This window comes from Elephas maximus, chromosome 4, assembly GCF_024166365.1.
Source record: "Elephas maximus indicus isolate mEleMax1 chromosome 4, mEleMax1 primary haplotype, whole genome shotgun sequence".
Classification (NCBI taxonomy): Eukaryota; Metazoa; Chordata; class Mammalia; order Proboscidea; family Elephantidae; genus Elephas; species Elephas maximus.
In genome coordinates this window covers 107,811,243-107,827,924 of record NC_064822.1, presented here as the reverse complement: position 1 = coordinate 107,827,924, position 16,682 = coordinate 107,811,243, and the positions used below count along the sequence as shown (strand labels likewise).

The window sequence follows — 16,682 nt, the reverse complement described above, 5'->3', positions numbered from 1 at the left end:
AAAAAAATCACCGTGGAGAAGAGAAAGACCAGTCTGCCACAGCAGAGGTTTCACTGATGGGATTGATGAAAAGGAAGAGGAAAGAGAAGGAGGGAAGGGACTTTAAACACCTCCAAAAAGCTGTGCCTTTGACCTGGTGCTGGCGAGAAAGCCTGCAACCTACATCTACCTGAAAAATTTCTGAAGGCATCGGCGGTGCTCAGAGATGTTCTCAGGCCAGGCAAGGCTCTGTCTAGCTCACAGAGGCTTAGGAAGGCCTAGGAAGAAAGGGAAAGGAACAGGACGTGGAACTCCAGAGCTAACAGCTGAAGTCAATGCATGCTTCAGAGGGGCCCAAAAAGCCTTGAGGAGGAAGAGCACCCCTCCCTCCCCTCCCCTCCCCTCCAGCACAGCGCATCTTCTCTTGAGCACCTGCGCCACTTTTTTACTAAAACGCCCCAGAGAGAAGAGTCAATGCCTGGAGCCTGGCTACCCTCAGGAGCCCTGTTGGGAAATGGGGTAGCTCGGCCAGAGACAGGACCCCGCCTTCCTGAGGAAAGGCAGGTCCAGCGTGCTGTAGGAAGGCTTCTCCATCCCCAAAACTCTCCCTCTCTGGGAGCCTCTAGGGCCACCTAGTGGCCCATGGAGGGCACTTGGGTCTGGACATCCTCAGAAAAACATAAAAGCAGCCTCAGGGAAACAGAATATACTGAAGCCTTTCTTTTTTTTCTAATTTGCCCTCTAATCCCAGGATAGTCAAGGTGTATAATTCATGTTCCTCCCACCTCCCCTCCTACGAAGCAGCACAAAGTCTCAACTCTCCCTTTCCTTGAGGCTGAGCCACTGAGTACACCAAACACATCTGTCTGGTTGACCCGTTTCATCACCCGCATAAACAAGGAAGGGGGACAAAAAGGCCAGCTCTGGCCATTTGCTCCTCCTCTTTGCTACCCTAATTATCCACCTTGGCACTTAGCAACTGCCAGTATCCCAAGCTTATAAATCCAATTTAATGGCGACTTGGGGTTTGACCTAGCTCAGCCCTCCAATCCCCTACAAGATAAAAGGGGGAAAGCTGAGCAGGGACTTGATAATTCATGCCTCCCATTCTCCCCTCCCGGGCACGCACCTCTCTGTCTCTCTCTTCTGCCATGTCGTGCCGCTCCTTCCAGCCGGGCTGCAGAAGTGGCAGTCGGAGCTTTAGCTCATGCACAGCTGTCATCCCCCGGACAGTGACCCATTACTCAGTGAGCAAGGGACCTTGCCGGCCTGGGGGTGGTGGGGGCCTCCGAGCCCTGGGCTGCCTCAGCTCAAGGAGCCTGTGCAATGTGGGCTTTGGGAGGCCCCGGGTCGCCTCCAGGTGTGGCCTGCCTGGTTTTGGGTACCGAGTTGGGGGCCCCTGTGGGCCTTCTCCTTGCATCACCCCTGTCACCATCAATGAGAGCCTACTGGTGCCACTCGAGCTGGAGATTGATCCAACTGTGCAGAAGGTGAAGAGGGATGAGAAGGAGCAGATCAAGTGCCTCAACAACCGCTTTGTATCCTTCATCAACAAGGTAAGAGGCCAGGGCTCAAATGGTCCAGGGATGCAGGATGAGAGCCATTGCAGGGAACCTGGGTGTCTGATCCCAGAGCAGCAGGGAGACATTGACAATAGAGAAGTCAGGGTTTGTCCATTGGCTGCTCCTATAGTCCACAGCCACTAATTGTTGTAAGCTGGTTAGACCAGGCTCAACATAAAACATTTTTGTGGCCTTGTCCTTTTTTTAAGTATGTCATCTCTCTCTGGATATTATCTGATAAAGTTATTGAAGTTATCTAAGGTTAGACTACAAGAAGAACTTCCAAAGTAAGGAAAGAAATTACCAAAGAGGCAGCGAATTGTTCTCCCCGAAGAGGCTTTAAAACTACAGCCACATTCTGTGTGCCCCAGCCAGGTTGAGACACCTGGGCATGGAGGCCGCGATGGGCACTGTGACACCAGAATTTGCCATCAGCTTAGACCTTGGATGAGCAAAATGTGGGGCAGTCTGAGCTAGGGGCACTAGGTGACTATCATCCAGGTTTGTCAACCTCAGAGCCACAGCTCTGAAAAGGCTATGGGAAGGGCAACACATTGCCTTAGAAAGCACCAAACTGGCCTGTCACTCTTCAGCTGTCCCCAGGGCCTGTCCACATGCCCCAGGGAAGCTCTTGGGATCAGGATACATGCCAAGGGCTGAGTAAGTGTTTCTGGTAACCTCAAGGTTTAGAGTAAAAACCTGGGCCCTGATGCTGGCTCTCTACTATTATCCTGAGGGCCTCATGCAAGCAAGCCACTTCCTCTCAATTTCAGGGGCTCTACTGTGTGGGGGGGGGTGGCGGGTGGGGTCAACTGAAGAGGTAATGTGTCCTAAAGTGTTTCCAAAAGGAAATGATTTTAGTGAGATGGGCACTATTATACTTACAGTTTTATTTTTAAAGCTCATTAAGTTCTGGTTGTAAACTCATTCCAAAACACAGGCCCTGATGGTCAACAATGTCACAACCATCTTCTGTAAGGGTGGGAGCCTCCTGGTGATGTGGCTGTGGAGGAGAAGCAGGGCAACATTAGTTCTTCCGCTGCTTTTTTGAGAGACAGTGCACAATATGGAAAATCCCAGGGAGCGGACCGAAGATGGTGTTCTCTTTCCCAATGGCCATGGTCAACTCACTCAGCTTTTCCTCATCTGTTTCCAATCCACAAAAATAGAGGCAGTGGGCCAGCAGCTTCCGTGTTACTACGCTCTTGGCATTTTTTGGATGCAGCCATGCAGAATGTGGCAGAATAGGTGAAGATCTTAGAGTCCTAAGCCAAAACCCTTGATCTGACCTTTCCGCCTTGAGTTCCCCTGGGCTATAATAAAAGCAAGCCCCTACTCCCAAGTATAATATCATCATCTTACATTAGTATGAAGATTTGCAAAGTGCTTTCCCACACATGATCTCCAGTAGGAGTTGTAGGAAGCAAAGTAAGTTTGAAGGGATGGGGTGGCTTGGTCAAAACCACAAGGCTAGTGAGAGGCAGGCAGGCAGGACAGGAACATGGACCTGCCCCAGGCATCTTGGGACTGCACCCTTGCTATTACAACCTGCGGCCCCTGAATGGAAGGTGGGGGTCCTATAACCTCAGGCAGGGGAGACACAGAGGCAAATATCCTCAGGGGCCAGTATACACAGAGACCCTAATCTTTGCAAATTCTAGCACATTGGTGGTGGTGTGTTGGAAGAAAAGACATGGCCCCATTCCACTTCCCCCGCCACCATTTACTCTCTCCAAGCAAGGTCCCCAGGGTCCCTGCTTCCCCAGTAACATCATATTCTTGGCTGCAGGTACGGTTCCTGGAGCAGCAGAACAAGCTCCTGGAGACCAAATGGAACTTCCTGCAGCAGCAGAGGTGCTGCCAGAGCAACATTGAGCCCATCTTCGAGACCTACATCTGCACCCTCCGGCGACAGCTGGACTGTGTGGCCGGGGACCAAACGAGGCTGGAGTCAGAGCTCTGCAGCCTCCAGGACGTTCTGGAGGGCTACAAGAAAAAGTGAGTCTTCCCATGAAGGGTGACATGAACATGGACTTCAGAGCCTGACAGAAAACATCATAAGCCAGCCTGAGACCTAGGGCAAGCTGCATAAACAATTTGGACCTCAGTTTCTTCATCTATAAGATAGGAAGCCTAAAAGTTAATTCAATGATAGAACAACTAAGTGGGATAACACAGGCAGAGCATTTAATATACTGCCCATTTGTCACATGATGGTGTGGGTAGCTGCCAGCAAGTTGGCCCTGACTCATGGTGACCCCATGCACAATGGAACAAAACACTGCCCTGTCCTGTGCCATCCCCATGATTGATTGCAGATCAAACCATTGTGACCCCTAGGGTTATCACTGTGACCCATAGGCTGATTTTCAGAAATAGGTTGCCAGGCCTTTCTTCCTAGTCCATCTTAGTCTGGAAGCTCTGCTGAAACCTGTCCAGCATCATAGCAACAAGCAGGCCTCTACTAACAGATGGGTGTTGGCAGCACTTGAGGTGCACCGAGCTCTGAAATTATACATTTCCATCTTTATCTCTCTCCCCACAACCCTGTCTAAATAAGGCCCTTATTTTCTCTCACTGTAAGCCAAATTCTTTCACCTGCCATTTCAGCCACGCCAGGTTTCTGCTGCAAACCACCTCTTCTGCCCTGTCTTATGTCAATCCCTCTGCAGATCCTGAGCTACTTCCTGTTCTCCAAGCAGATTCCCACACCTTTCTCCCCACAAGCTTTTCCTTCTGCTGTCCCTTCCTCCTGATAAGCCCTCTCTCTAATAAGCACGTCTTCATACCACTTGCAGGCTAACATGTTGTTGTTGTTAGTTGCCCTTCAGTTGACCCATGTGGCAACCCCATGTGTGCAGAGTAGAACTGTGGGTTTTCAAGGATGTAGCTTTTCAGAACCAGATGGCCAGGCCTGTCTTCCAAGGAGACTCTGAGTCGGTTTGAACTGCCAGACTTTCCACTAGCAGTCCAGTGCTTAACCATTCGCACCACTCACGGACTTCTGCAGGCTAATGTAGCTCATGTTTTCTCTCAAGCCCTGACTTCCAGCTTCCCAAATCCCTCACTGTCAACAACTGGAAATAATCACCTTCTGCTCTCAGTTCGGAAACCCTGGTGGCGTAGTGGTTAAGTGCTACAGCTGCTAACCAAAAGGTCAGCAGTTCAAATCCACCAGGTGCTCCTTGGAAACTCTATGGGGCAGTTCTACTCTGTCCTGTAGAGTCGCTATGAGTTGGAATGACTCGAAAGCAACAGGTTTGGTTTTTGGTTTGGCTCTCAGTTCCCACAGCACTATCAAGTCTCTGTCTCCTTCTCTCTCCTCCCAGCTCTTCGTGGTTACATGTTACCCATCCTACTAGACTTGCCCTCCCCTAGGGCAAGCTCTAGGGTCTGATGCACAGCCTAGAGTGGGTAGTTGACATGCATATGTTAATGAAGGATGTGCAGGCAAGCAGAAACCAGTGTCTGCAAGAGGTTGAAACCCAGAAAAATGTCACCACAAGTCCTGGGGGACCCATCCTGGGCTAGTGACCCATTGAAGCGCACATTCACATGGGGAGGAGATGAGCCAAGCACATTTCCAGTGATGAGAAACGAGTGCAAATATATTGAGAGTAATGATTGATAAGGATGTGGGTCCATGGAGTGAAGCCAGGTGGGGGACGCCAGTGCAGCAAGTGTCAACTGTGTGCCTACCTGGTGCCAGACCCTGTGATGGTAGGTGTGGGTGTTTGAGAGAGGAAAAAGTCTGGCTCCTTCCTGCAAGATGCCCCAGTCCAGTATGCATGAACCACGCATGCTTGCACAGGGACAGCTACAGTGTTGTTAAAAAAGCCGGAGGGGAGAGGAATTCCAAGGGAGGGAGAGAGCAGAAGGGACCCAAGAAGGCTTCCTGGAGGAGGTGCCATTTTCTTGGGACCTTGAAGGATAAGTTTCATTCCCACGGCTTCTTAATAAGAGGGGTGTCCAGAGGAGACCCTGGGAAAGGAGAGGACAGAAGCAGATGACAAGAGTATATCAAATGAGAGAGACAACTCAGGCAAAACCTGTAACAGAGACAAGATGCAGGAAGGCCAAGGAACAGGAGAAGCGGGGAAGGAGGCTGGCCCCCCAGGTGAGAAGTAACTTTCTGAGGAGTAAGTAGCAAAGTAAGACAAAAAATGGTTAGGAGACATTGTTTGCTGCTCAAGCTGAGGACTTCGGATTTTAAAAGCAGGGCAGTAAGGGAAGGGTGAGATCAAAATGGTATTTTAACAATAATAGCAAACACACAGTACCTACTCCCTGCCAGACACTGTCCTAGTGCTTTGCAGATACTAACTCACGTGATAAATTAACTCACAACAGATCTGTGAGACAGGTACTCTGTGAACAGGTACCTGGCTGTCCTCGTTCTGCAGATGGGGCGCAGAGAGGTTAGGTACCTTACCTAAAGTCACAAAACTAGCAAGTGACAGAGCTGGAATCCAAACCCAGGCTGTCCAGCTCCAACGTCCACTGCCAGAGCCTCAGCAGTGCTCTTCGTCAGGAAGCACAGTGAAGCTTGCAATGGATCAAAGTCACTCATCAAACTGAGTCATTCTGAACCCCGGGAACCTGATTTCCTCACCTTGGGAGCAGTGAGTAGGCCGAGGAGTTCCTTCGGAGCCTAGGAAAGAGTTGAGCAGCCTCTGTGGGCCTGGTAAAGTGAGTAATTGCTACCTCTGCAACTGAAATGCCAGGGGTGGGCCAGCTCAGAACCTCCCGGTGAGGAGTGGGATGGGGTCTGTGGGAAATTCAGCGACCGCAGTCAACTCTCAGAACAACTCCAAAGAGGCAGAGCTGTGCCAGCAGCAGCCAGCGAGCTTTCCTCCACCTTCCCAGAGGAAACAGCTAGATGAAGTAGGCTTCCTTAGCAGAAAGATCTAACGAAGTAGCTTTAAGAAGGTCTTTCCAGGGGATGATTCATCACAAGAACAGGCTACTGGGGGAAGAAGGTAAACTTGAAAATTGGCTAATGAGAGGCTGTGGTGATAATCATCTGTCTTGAATGGAGGGAGGGGGCTAGAGGTGCCCAGAAACACGTGGCTAGGCCTGGTGACCCCTTAGGCCTTCAGTCAGAGACAGGCACATTTGGAACCTAAAGACCTCTTCCCTCAGGCCTGAAACCAGGCCTTTTCCAAATTCCACAAGCCCAACTCAAATATTTCTTTCTCCTCAACCCTCCAGGTATGAAGAGGAGCTCTCCCTGAGACCCTGTGCCGAGAATGAGTTTGTCGCCTTGAAGAAGGTGAGGGGGAATGGGGCAGAGTGGGAGAAGACCCAATGCCCTGGCACAGCTGGCCTAGGACAATCAGCCCCTAGACTGTGTCTGAAAGTGTCTGTTGCTCACCTACCCGCAAAATGGTCTCTCCCCACTCAGACTCCTGTGCCAGCCCCACTGCCCCCCAGAAAAGGGAAGTCAGCTCCTCCCACCCCTTGTAAGGGGGCAGTGATTGATCTGGCCTCAACCTCCCAACTCACTTGGGCCAAAGCAGGTTAAGAGTGGTGTCTACACCTGCCCGAGAAGTGGAGACGTGGTAATCCCAGATCAAAAATAAAACAAAATCTCTGACAGAAACACCCCAAGATGAAAAGGGTCGTGATGATTCCTTAGACAGACACATTGCCAGATATTTCTAGGCCTGAACTCCACAAAGTGAGCTCTGAGGAACCACAGTCAAGGTTCTTTTAAGGCCGTGCTCCCTTCAGATCCTTCCCCATCAGGGTTCCAGGCCACAGCCTGGGGTCCTGGGGCTGAGGACCTCCCTGCCCCCTCCCCCCCGCCTTGGTTCTGTCACCCTTTCACTTCTACATGGGTCTAAATGAGGAAAGAGGACCAGAACCTGCCACCTGCCACCAGCTGGCCTGGGAGGGGGCACTGGCTGGTAGAAGGTGGCCTTTTGAGGGAAGCTTGCTGGTAGCCAGACCACAGCCAGTGCCCCAGCCCCAGGTTATGGTCTGTCACTGCTCTGCCACAGGATGTAGACACAGCCTTCCTGATGAAGGCTGACCTGGAGACGAACGTGGAGGCTCTGCTCCAGGAGATCGACTTCCTGAAAGGCTTGTATGAGGAGGTACCTGCTACCAGGCTGCCCACCAGGTGGTCAGTCTGTGCCAATCCCAAGGGAGCAATGGGATGGGAACACCCCTGCCCACGGGTACATTTCCAGGCTAGCAGACTTAAAAATGACTATGTAACAAAATCAGCGGGGACAAAGGTTCTCAGGCAGTGAGACTCCCAGAAGGTGGATCTTTCAGACCTGGGCTCTCAGGCCCCTTTGGGAAAGTTTCCATGGGACTCAGTGTAACTAGGCAGTGAGGACGAGGAGTAAGCTGATGACTGAGGCCCAGAATGGCTGTAGTAAAGTCCGGTGCAGATCTGTCACCCAAAGGTCAAAGCAGGTGCTTCCCCTTTCCCGGTTTCCCTCCCTCTTTATCCTCTAAGAGCTCACTCATCCTCCCCCGGGGCCCTCCCCCAGGAGATCTGCCTGCTCCAGTCTCAGATCTCAGAGACCTCGGTCATTGTGAAAATGGACAATAGCAGAGAGCTGGACATGGACAGCATCATCGCCGAGATCAAAGCCCAGTACGACGACATTGCCAGCCGCAGCAAAGCTGAAGCCGAGGCCTGGTACCAGTGCCGGGTGAGGCTCAGGGAGTGAGAGGTGGGCGGGAAGTGACCCCAGACCTGCTCCCCCAGAAAGCAATGAGAAGCTAATGAGGGCCATGCCACACCACAGTGACAGGTAACCACATAAACCCCACCCCTGTTGTTGCTGCTGGTCCCAAGGCCAGGTCCCTGCAGAGCACGTGGGAGGGGACCCCACAGACAGCCTAGACCTGTCATTAGTGTGTCATGGGCACCCAGCTTTTTTTACCTGCAGACTCACCAGAGGTACTGGCTCCAGGCCTGGCCTCTAAGCAACAGTCAATAAATACTAATTGTTGATGAGGCCAAAGAGGGCTCTGGGCTTCCAGGCGTGGGAGGTGGCTGGTGACATGGGGTGGTTACTAATGGAGCAAAAATAGTGATTAAGGTGGCCCAGAGTTAGGTAATTAGGGGCTTGCTAGCAGGGCAGGGGTGTCCCTGGAGGCAAGTGGATCTAGCAAATTGTCATCTCAGTTTCATCTGCCCTGCTTGTGGAAGGTACCGCGCATGTGTTCAGTCATTTGCGCATTCATTCATCCAGCTGTTGTTTATATCAAAAACCAAACCCATGGCTGTCAAGTTGATTCCAACTCATAGCAACCCTATAGGACAGAGTAGAACTGCCCCACAGAGTTTCCAAGAAGTGCCTAGTGGATTCAAACTGCCGACCTTTTGGTTAGCAACCATAGCACTCAACCACTATGCCACCAGGGTTTCCAAGCGTTTATCAATCAGCCATTAAATGCCAAGTGCAGTTCCAGACGCTTGAGATCCAGCAGGGGACAGAACAGACACAGTCCCTGTCTTGTGTCACTTTCATTCTGGAGGCAGGAGAGACAGGCAATAAACCAAATCAATAAATGCAACAGGTGTGTTTTAGACACTGTGTGCTATGGGGACAATAAATCAGGGTAAAGGTTAGGGGGTGGTGCAGAGTATAATTTTCAATAGAGAGGTCAGGGAAGCATGGCCTTGCTGAGGACTGTGGCCCTGAGAGGATATGAAGACTCAGACATTCCCTGTCCTCAAGGAGACTGGGGGAGGGAGGCAGAGGCAGGAGGGAAGAAGGGTGTGTGTAAGCAACCAAACCAAAATACAAGGTAGCATGAAACGATTGCTAAAGCAAGCAGCAGGCAGCAGGCAGCAGGCTGTGGCAATGATGGCAGAACAACAAATCATGTTTGGATCTTGAAGGACAAGTAGATTTCAATAAGCATAGACTAGAGGGCGGGTGGTCAGGCTGAGGAGCAGCAGGAGCCAGGAGGGGGAAGCATGGACGTACACAGCTGAGGTCCCTGGAGTGTGATATTCATGAAAGAGATCAGGCCCAGAGGTACCCATGGACAGATCACAGGTCTGCAGAGCTATGCTAAGGACTTTGAACTTTTTTTCTGAAGTCAGTGGGTCTCACCGCCCAGGGAGAACCCCAAGTGATGCTCTATCCATTTTCTAGAGGTGCATGGTGATCAAAAGTAGCAAACCCTGGCCTGGAGTCAACTCCTGGCCCTTCCACAGCCAGGTTTCACCCTAGCAGGCCCTTCCTCAGATTGCCTTCCTGGACCACCCATGAGTCAGGTAGTCTCAACCTCATTTTCCCATCCTCCTAAATCAGACAGGATCAGAAAGGCAACTCTAATAATTAAGGACTGTACTTAGTTGTGAGGATCAGAAATCAAACCATAGTTAAAACAAATTAGGTTTTTACTTTTTGCTCAAATAACTTGAAGTACAGAAATAGATTACTAGAGATGGCATGGTGGTTCTCTGATGCTATCAGGAACCCAGGCTCCTTCTAGATTTCCATCATCCTTAACATATATGTTCATCCTCATGGCTGCCTCATGTCCCCAAATGGCTGCAATATCTCTAATCTCACATACTCATTCCATGCAGGAATAAGGAGAACAGAGGGCAGAAGAAACATGCCAGCTGAGTCATCCTCAACATTAAAGAGCTTCCCTGGAAGCCCTACACGGCAATGTCTCTAGTTCTGACTGGCAAGTCCTCCATAGCTGCAAGGAAGGCTGAGAAATAAATCTTTTATCTGGGCTTACTGCCACCCCAAACAAAAGCAGTGTTCTTTTTTAAGAAGAAGGGGAGAGTAGATATTGTTTAGACAACTTCAGGGTCTCCTACGGTAACCAAATAACAAAAGAGCTAAAGAGAGTGACTTTGTGATTAATTCTTATTTGGGATTTTCTGTGCAATATGTTCCCATCCATTATATACAGAAAATCTAGAGTTGGACAATTTTTAAAAATACATAAATGTAAACTATAACACTTATTACACAGAAATTGTTTTCAGAGTACAAAAGTTTTTAAAAAGATAGGACATAACATTGCATTTTGTTTTCAGAGAGAACATTAAAATGTACTGACCTCAGTGGGCATATATGGCCTGACCTCAGTTCTTGATCAGTTAGGTGTCCCAGGCTGAGCTCAGAAACCCCTTCCAAGGTCCAGAGGGACATCTAAAAGAGAGACCCAGCCTTGGGAGACTACTGGTCTCTGGGACAGAGAAAATAGGATGAGACATTGAGAAAAGCATGAGCAACAGAAAAGCTAAACAGAGAAGAGGGGGTCTTGGAGCTTGGACGCAGGGATGCAAGGTGAGAAAGGACGGTAAGGAGCACCCTATGCAAGGTCACAGAAATTGGCCAGAAACGGAGAGGAGACAGGAGCAAAATAGGCATAAGAATTCTGAGAGCACCTGAGCCAGGATCCCTGGAGAAGGGACACAGGGCACCTAAGCTAGGATCACTATAGAAGGGAGTCGGGTCAGTGAGGGAGAGAGGATATTCCAAGTGTGGGGGCCTGGGGTTCTGACCTCCCCTGTCCTGACAGTATGAGGAGCTGAGAATGAGAGCTGGGAACCACTGTGACAGCCTCCGCAACCACAAGAATGAGATCCTGGAAATGAACAAGCTGATTCAACGGTTGCAGCAAGAAATTGAGAATGTCAAAGCCCAGGTGAGGCCAGGGAAGACCTTGCTGCTCTGAGAACCCATCAGAGGCTGATCCGCTGTCTGGGCCATGTGGGGCAGGCCTAGCACTCCCTGGGTGTAAGTGCTGAGGAAGAGGGAACAGACTTGTGCTGTCTTGCTTAGGAGGAAGTGAGCCCCTTCTTCAGAAGAACTGACCTGTGTCAGGATGAGCAGCCTCAGGAGAGTGAGGTCCCCAACAGAGGCTAGGTGACCTACTGTCAAAGATGAAATAGCAAGGGTGCTTCACGTGATGGGAGTATAGAAAAGATAGTCTCCATGGTCCTTTCCAACCCCCCCCCCAAAAAAAACAACCAAACCCATTGTCATTGAGTCAATTCCAACTCACAGTTGGCCTATGAGACAGAGTAGAACTGCCCCATAGGGCTTCCAGTGAGCAGCTGGTGGATTCAAACTGCTGACCTTTATGGTTGGCAACCAACCTCTTAACCACTGTGCTGCCAGGGATCCAACCCAAAGATTCTGTAATTCTCTTATCTTGAAATTCAAGGTGACTCTGAGGAGTTCAGGAAACCAGACCCACTCTATTCTCCAAGACTAGTGAAGACCAACCAAAAAAACAAAACCTACTGCCATCGAGTCGGTTCTGACTCATAGCGACCCTATAGGACAGAGTAGAACTGCCCCATAGAGTTTCCAAGGAGCGCCTGGCAGATTTGAACTGCTGACCTCTTGGTTAACAGCTGTAGCACTTAACCACTAAGACACCAAGGTTTCCTAGTGAAGACCAGAGACACTTAAAACCTACTACCCTCAAAGAAATTGCTCAGCACATCCAAGAAGGAAATCTCAGATCCCCTTGAGGTGTTATAGACAGGAGAACCAAAACCAAACCAAACCCACTGCTGTCGAGTTGATTCTGACTCATAGCGACCCTATAGGACAGAGTAGAACTGCCCCATAGAGTTTCCAAGGAGCACCTGGTGGATTTGAACCACCAACCTGGAGCACTTAACCACTACGCCACCAGGGTTTCCATAGACATGAGAGCGGGTCCCAATTCCCTGGAGAAACTATGTCACAATCCTAGGATGAAACCCACAGCAGATTTGAGTCTGGCATGTAAACATCACCATGTCCTCTCTGCTCTTTTGAGAGCCTGTTCAGGACTCCAGGGGCCCCCATAATACTTTTCTGCACCCTCTCCCCCAGCGCTGCAAACTTGAGGGTGCCATAAACGAGGCAGAGCAGCAGGGCGAGGCAGCCCTCAGTGATGCCAAGTGCAAGCTGGCCGGGCTGGAGGAGGCCCTGAAGAAGGCCAAGTGGGACATGACCTGCCTGCTCAAGGAGTATCAGGAGGTGATGAACTCCAAGCTGGGCCTGGACATCGAGATCGCCACCTACAGGCGCCTGCTGGAGGGCGAGGAGCACAGGTGGGTTCAGTGAGGGGAGGTTAGTCAAGGATGGGTACCAGTTGTGTGTATTGCCCATCCCTCTGGGTGCTGCTGCTGCTGCTACCCAGCCCACAGTCATCGAGAATCCAAACCTGCACAGAGTCCACAGCCCTCATAATTACGTGGTCCATGGTAAGGGCCTCTAAGAAGCCCTGCTGGCGCAGGGGTTGAGTACTCAGGTGCTAATCAAAAGGTCGGCAGTTCAAACCCACCAGCCACTCCTCAGGAAACCAATGGGGCAGTTCTACTCTGTCCTACAGGGTCACTACAAGTCAGAATCAACTCAACAGCAATGGGTATGGTGCAGGCAGGAGAAGGGGAGATGCAAACGCATATCTGCCTTGCTCTGTTTGATGCTGTTCCTTTTGTGTCTTCTTTTTCTCTTATCCCCAGGCTCTGCGAAGGTATTGGGCCCGTGAATATCTGTAAGTAGACGAGCCATGCTCCAAGGGCTCTGGCGGGGTGTTGGAGGTTGATCAGGCCAACATACACAGCCCACACCATCCCTGCCTGGGCCTTTGCAGGCCCCCAACCCCAAAAGAAGAACTCTGTCTGCCAGGAGTTCCTGGTCTGATGGCGTGCTCCCTCCAAGCTATCTTTTGGGGGTCAGAACTAGGAGCAGATACTTAGCATGGTTTTAGTGCTTCAAGGCCCGCAAGCTGCAAGGAACCATGCCAACAAGGGGACACTTTTCTGGAGAAAGGGAATTTGAAGCAGGCTCAGCAAAGAGGGACGAGGCAAGTAGAAACAGAGAGGGGTGACCCAGATAACAGGACCAGCCTTGCCAAGTCTCCAGGGAAAGGCACGTGGGGAACTTCTAGACACTTTATGTGGCCGGAGTGGGAGACATGGACTTTGGTAGCTGGGGTTGGGAGTGTTGTTAGAGGTGAGTGGCAACAGGTGGAGGCCATGGCCTGGCTGAGACATTTCAGGCCAGACACCCCTAGTGCCACGTGGTGCCGGGCCCTGAGCACCCCTTCCTCCTCCCACAGCCGTGAGCAGCTCCAAAGGTGCTGTCCTATACAAGCCCTGTGTAGTCAGCACACCCATGCTGAGGACCGAGTGCAGTCCAGGGGGCACCAGCGTCCTGCAGAGCAGTGGTGGCTGCAGCATCGTGGGCACCAGTGAACTCTCTGTCTCCTGCGAGCCCCAGGGAATACCGGGCTGTGCGAGCGGGCGCCTCTCCAGCATGAAGCCAGGGGCTGGCGGTGGCTCCTCCAGCCACAAGTGTTAGCCCCTCCCTAGAGGCTTGAAGCACAGGGAACAGGGCCCCACCACCCTGGTCCCGGATTTGTACTTCCATTGGAGCTGAAGACAAAGATATTCCAAAATCCGCATCTCCCTGTATTAACTCCAGGTTTCCCTTGGTTTTCACTGGGAGCAGCCCCTCAGTGCACCCATATCTTAGCTATGTGCAGAGCCTGAGTTAGGCTCTGATGGTGGGGGTGGGCTGCAGAGAAAGATAATGCATCCCCCGTGTCTCCTGGACTGGTGACAGTCCAGCCCTAGTGTGGCCAAGAGAATAGCTGCCCCCAACTACTTCTCTTCCAGAAGAGAAGACCTGCTTTGTGGATGATACTATAGAAGTTTCCCCACAAGGCCAGCTTCCTCTGCCCCAGGAGGCTCCCCACTCCACCTTATCTCCCGCTGTCTTGCAGCGTAAGAAAAGCGAAATTTTTTAATGCCCACCTGAAGCACATACTATTAAAAATACCACTGTCAAAAGGAGACACTCCAAATCCCATTCTGAATTCCAAAGCTAAAACCACAATTTCGGGATCACTGCCAATGTTCCTGTCAGCACAGGGAATAGAGAGGTGGTCTCTGGGCACTAGCTTTGCCTGCTCAGGTCTGTTGAACTCACGCTATGAAAAGGAGTCCTTTTCCTGAGCCCACACTGGCAGCTGACAGAGGGAGGCTCCCTGGAAAATGCCCAGAACAAAGGGCAAGAGGACGTGGAATATTTCCTGGAGAGACAGGATCAAAAGCTGAAATTATTTGCTTAATGGAATCAAGCCCTTTCCCCTCCCCTATTCCTGTGACTAGCCACCCAGTTCCTGCTCCCTCTTTCTTTAGTTTCTCTTGGTTCGGGTCTGATATGAACGTGTTTTCCTCACTACACGAATGCGCGGCTGCCCCAGCTGACTTGTGGGTTCTGGCTCTGAGGAGTTCACCTGACTGAGGTGGGCCCCGCCCACAACGCTGCATCACGCAGAAGCCCCTCCCATCAGGCATCCAAGGTCTCAGCCTTGATCAGCTTCTGGGCTTTTCTGTTCCAATAAACTGACTTTGGGTCACAGGCTACAGGAATCAGGATTATTCAGGCTGCACTGGGGGTGCATTGAGGCTGAGGGGGAACAGATAAGCAGCCTTTGGTGGATGGGGGGTTAGGTAGTGGAAATAAAGGCTGTTATAGAAAGGGGAAAGCTACATATGAATGATTTGCAAGTGGCCTGTGGAATAAATATGGGTCGTAAAAATCACTCTGAACACCCAAGTCGCTTGTCACATAAAAACCACACACCTACTGCACAGAGGCCTCCTCACATGTCCTAGAAAAAATCCTGGGTGCACCCCTATGGCGTCTACTGTACTTAAAACACCAGTTGCCGTGGGGGCAACTCCAACTCCTAGCAACCCCACGTGCGTCAGAGTAGAAGGGTGCTCCATAAGGCTTCCAAGACCAATATTTTGGAAATAGCTCACCAGGCTTTTCTTCCAAGGCACTAGTAGGTGGACTCCAACCTTTCAGTTGGCAGTTGTTTGCACCACCTAGGCACTCCATGTCAATTCTTAGCAGCCCCCAAGTCCTGGGCTCTGCCTCCCCACTCCCTGTCCATCTCCATATCTGGACAGCCCCTGCCAGAGAAAGCAGTCAAGATGGGCAGTAGCTGATGAAAGATGAAGACCAGGACACTCCAATCTCCCTTTTCCTCTTGTCGTTAGTTGTTGTTGAGTGGATTCCAACTCATGGAGACCCCGTGTGTTCAGAGTAGAATTGTTCCATAGGGTTCTCAAGGCTGTGACCTTTCAGGAGTTGATCACCAGGCCTGGCTCCTGCGGAGTCTCTGGGTAGGTTCAGACCTCCAGCCTTTCAGCTAGCAGTCGAGCACTTAGTCATTTGCACCACCCAGGGACTCCCTCTCCTCTTGGCGGGGGATCCCAAGTCCTGGGTTCTGCCTCCCTACTCCCAGTCCATTCTCGGTACCTGGACAGCCCTGGCTTGGGGGAAGCAATTGAGGTGGAACCCAGCTGGCAAAGGAGAAGGACCAGGACACTCCAGTCTCCTCTTAGAGAGCCCAAAGACCTAGAGACAAGACCTGGTCAGCAGCGGCTCCACCATCTGCGAGGCACAGATTCCCCTCTCTGATGCCTCCCCATCCCCCAACACTACCTACCCTTCCTCAGGGGCTCTCTTCCCTTTGTGGGCACCTCTCCTGAGAGTTGGGGTACAACCTCCAATCCCAGAGCCCTATGCTGAGCATCTATTGTGTGCCAAGTCCTGTGTTAGAGACCGGTGTTACAGACAGAGGTGACTTAGACAGTCTCTGAACCCTGGAAGGACTCTCAGCCTCGTGGAGGAGTCATAAACAACAAGTGCTAAAGAGGATGGGAGTGACCATGAAAAGCCACTGACGATTAAGCCTGCGAAAAGGGGTCACAGAGAAGACTGAAAGGGAACCTAGAGTTACAGATTCATGGGCAGCATTCAGAAGAGCCTACTCATTCAGTTTTTCATTCACTCAATATATATTTAATTGAGCACCTGCTATGGATCTGGTCACCCATGGGCTTGCGACACAGTGGTGGACAAGACAACCCCAGGCAGGGCTGACTACTCCAGTAAGCAGAGCAGACACAGTGCCTAGAACCAATGATACTTTTAAAGGCCCACAAAAATGTTTTAATTTTAGTTTCCTTCAAAATCAGAATTTAAAATTATATATAATAACTAATGTAAATAATGAATAACATATAATAATGAATTCAGCCTAGACTATATTTGTCTTTATACCAATGCAGGTGTAAAATGTCATTTTTAATATATGTTATGGAGGAAGGGGTCCACA

General features: G+C 50.8%; 1 protein-coding gene across 1 annotated transcript; it reads left to right on the top strand.

The window, feature by feature from the left end:
- Positions 1-1,130: 1,130 nt before the first annotated feature.
- On the top strand, positions 1,131-13,846 carry KRT82 (keratin 82). The gene is made up of 9 exons (XM_049884885.1): positions 1,131-1,535; positions 3,331-3,539; positions 6,753-6,813; positions 7,544-7,639; positions 8,045-8,209; positions 11,061-11,186; positions 12,371-12,591; positions 13,006-13,037; positions 13,605-13,846. The coding sequence occupies exons 1-9, from the start codon at positions 1,131-1,133 to the stop codon at positions 13,844-13,846; spliced, it is 1,557 nt and encodes a 518-aa protein (XP_049740842.1).
- Positions 13,847-16,682: the final 2,836 nt, after the last annotated feature.

What these genes read in the sequence shown, in the direction of transcription:
- KRT82 (XM_049884885.1), top strand. Translation starts at nt 1,131, where the DNA reads ATGTCGTGCCGCTCCTTCCAGCCGGGCTGCAGAAGTGGCAGTCGGAGC. An exon ending in TGAAAGGCTTGTATGAGGAG is followed by an intron (nt 7,640 to 8,044) that starts GTACCTGCTACC and finishes GCCCTCCCCCAG; the next exon opens with GAGATCTGCCTGCTCCAGTC. An exon ending in AGGCCTGGTACCAGTGCCGG is followed by an intron (nt 8,210 to 11,060) that starts GTGAGGCTCAGG and finishes CTGTCCTGACAG; the next exon opens with TATGAGGAGCTGAGAATGAG.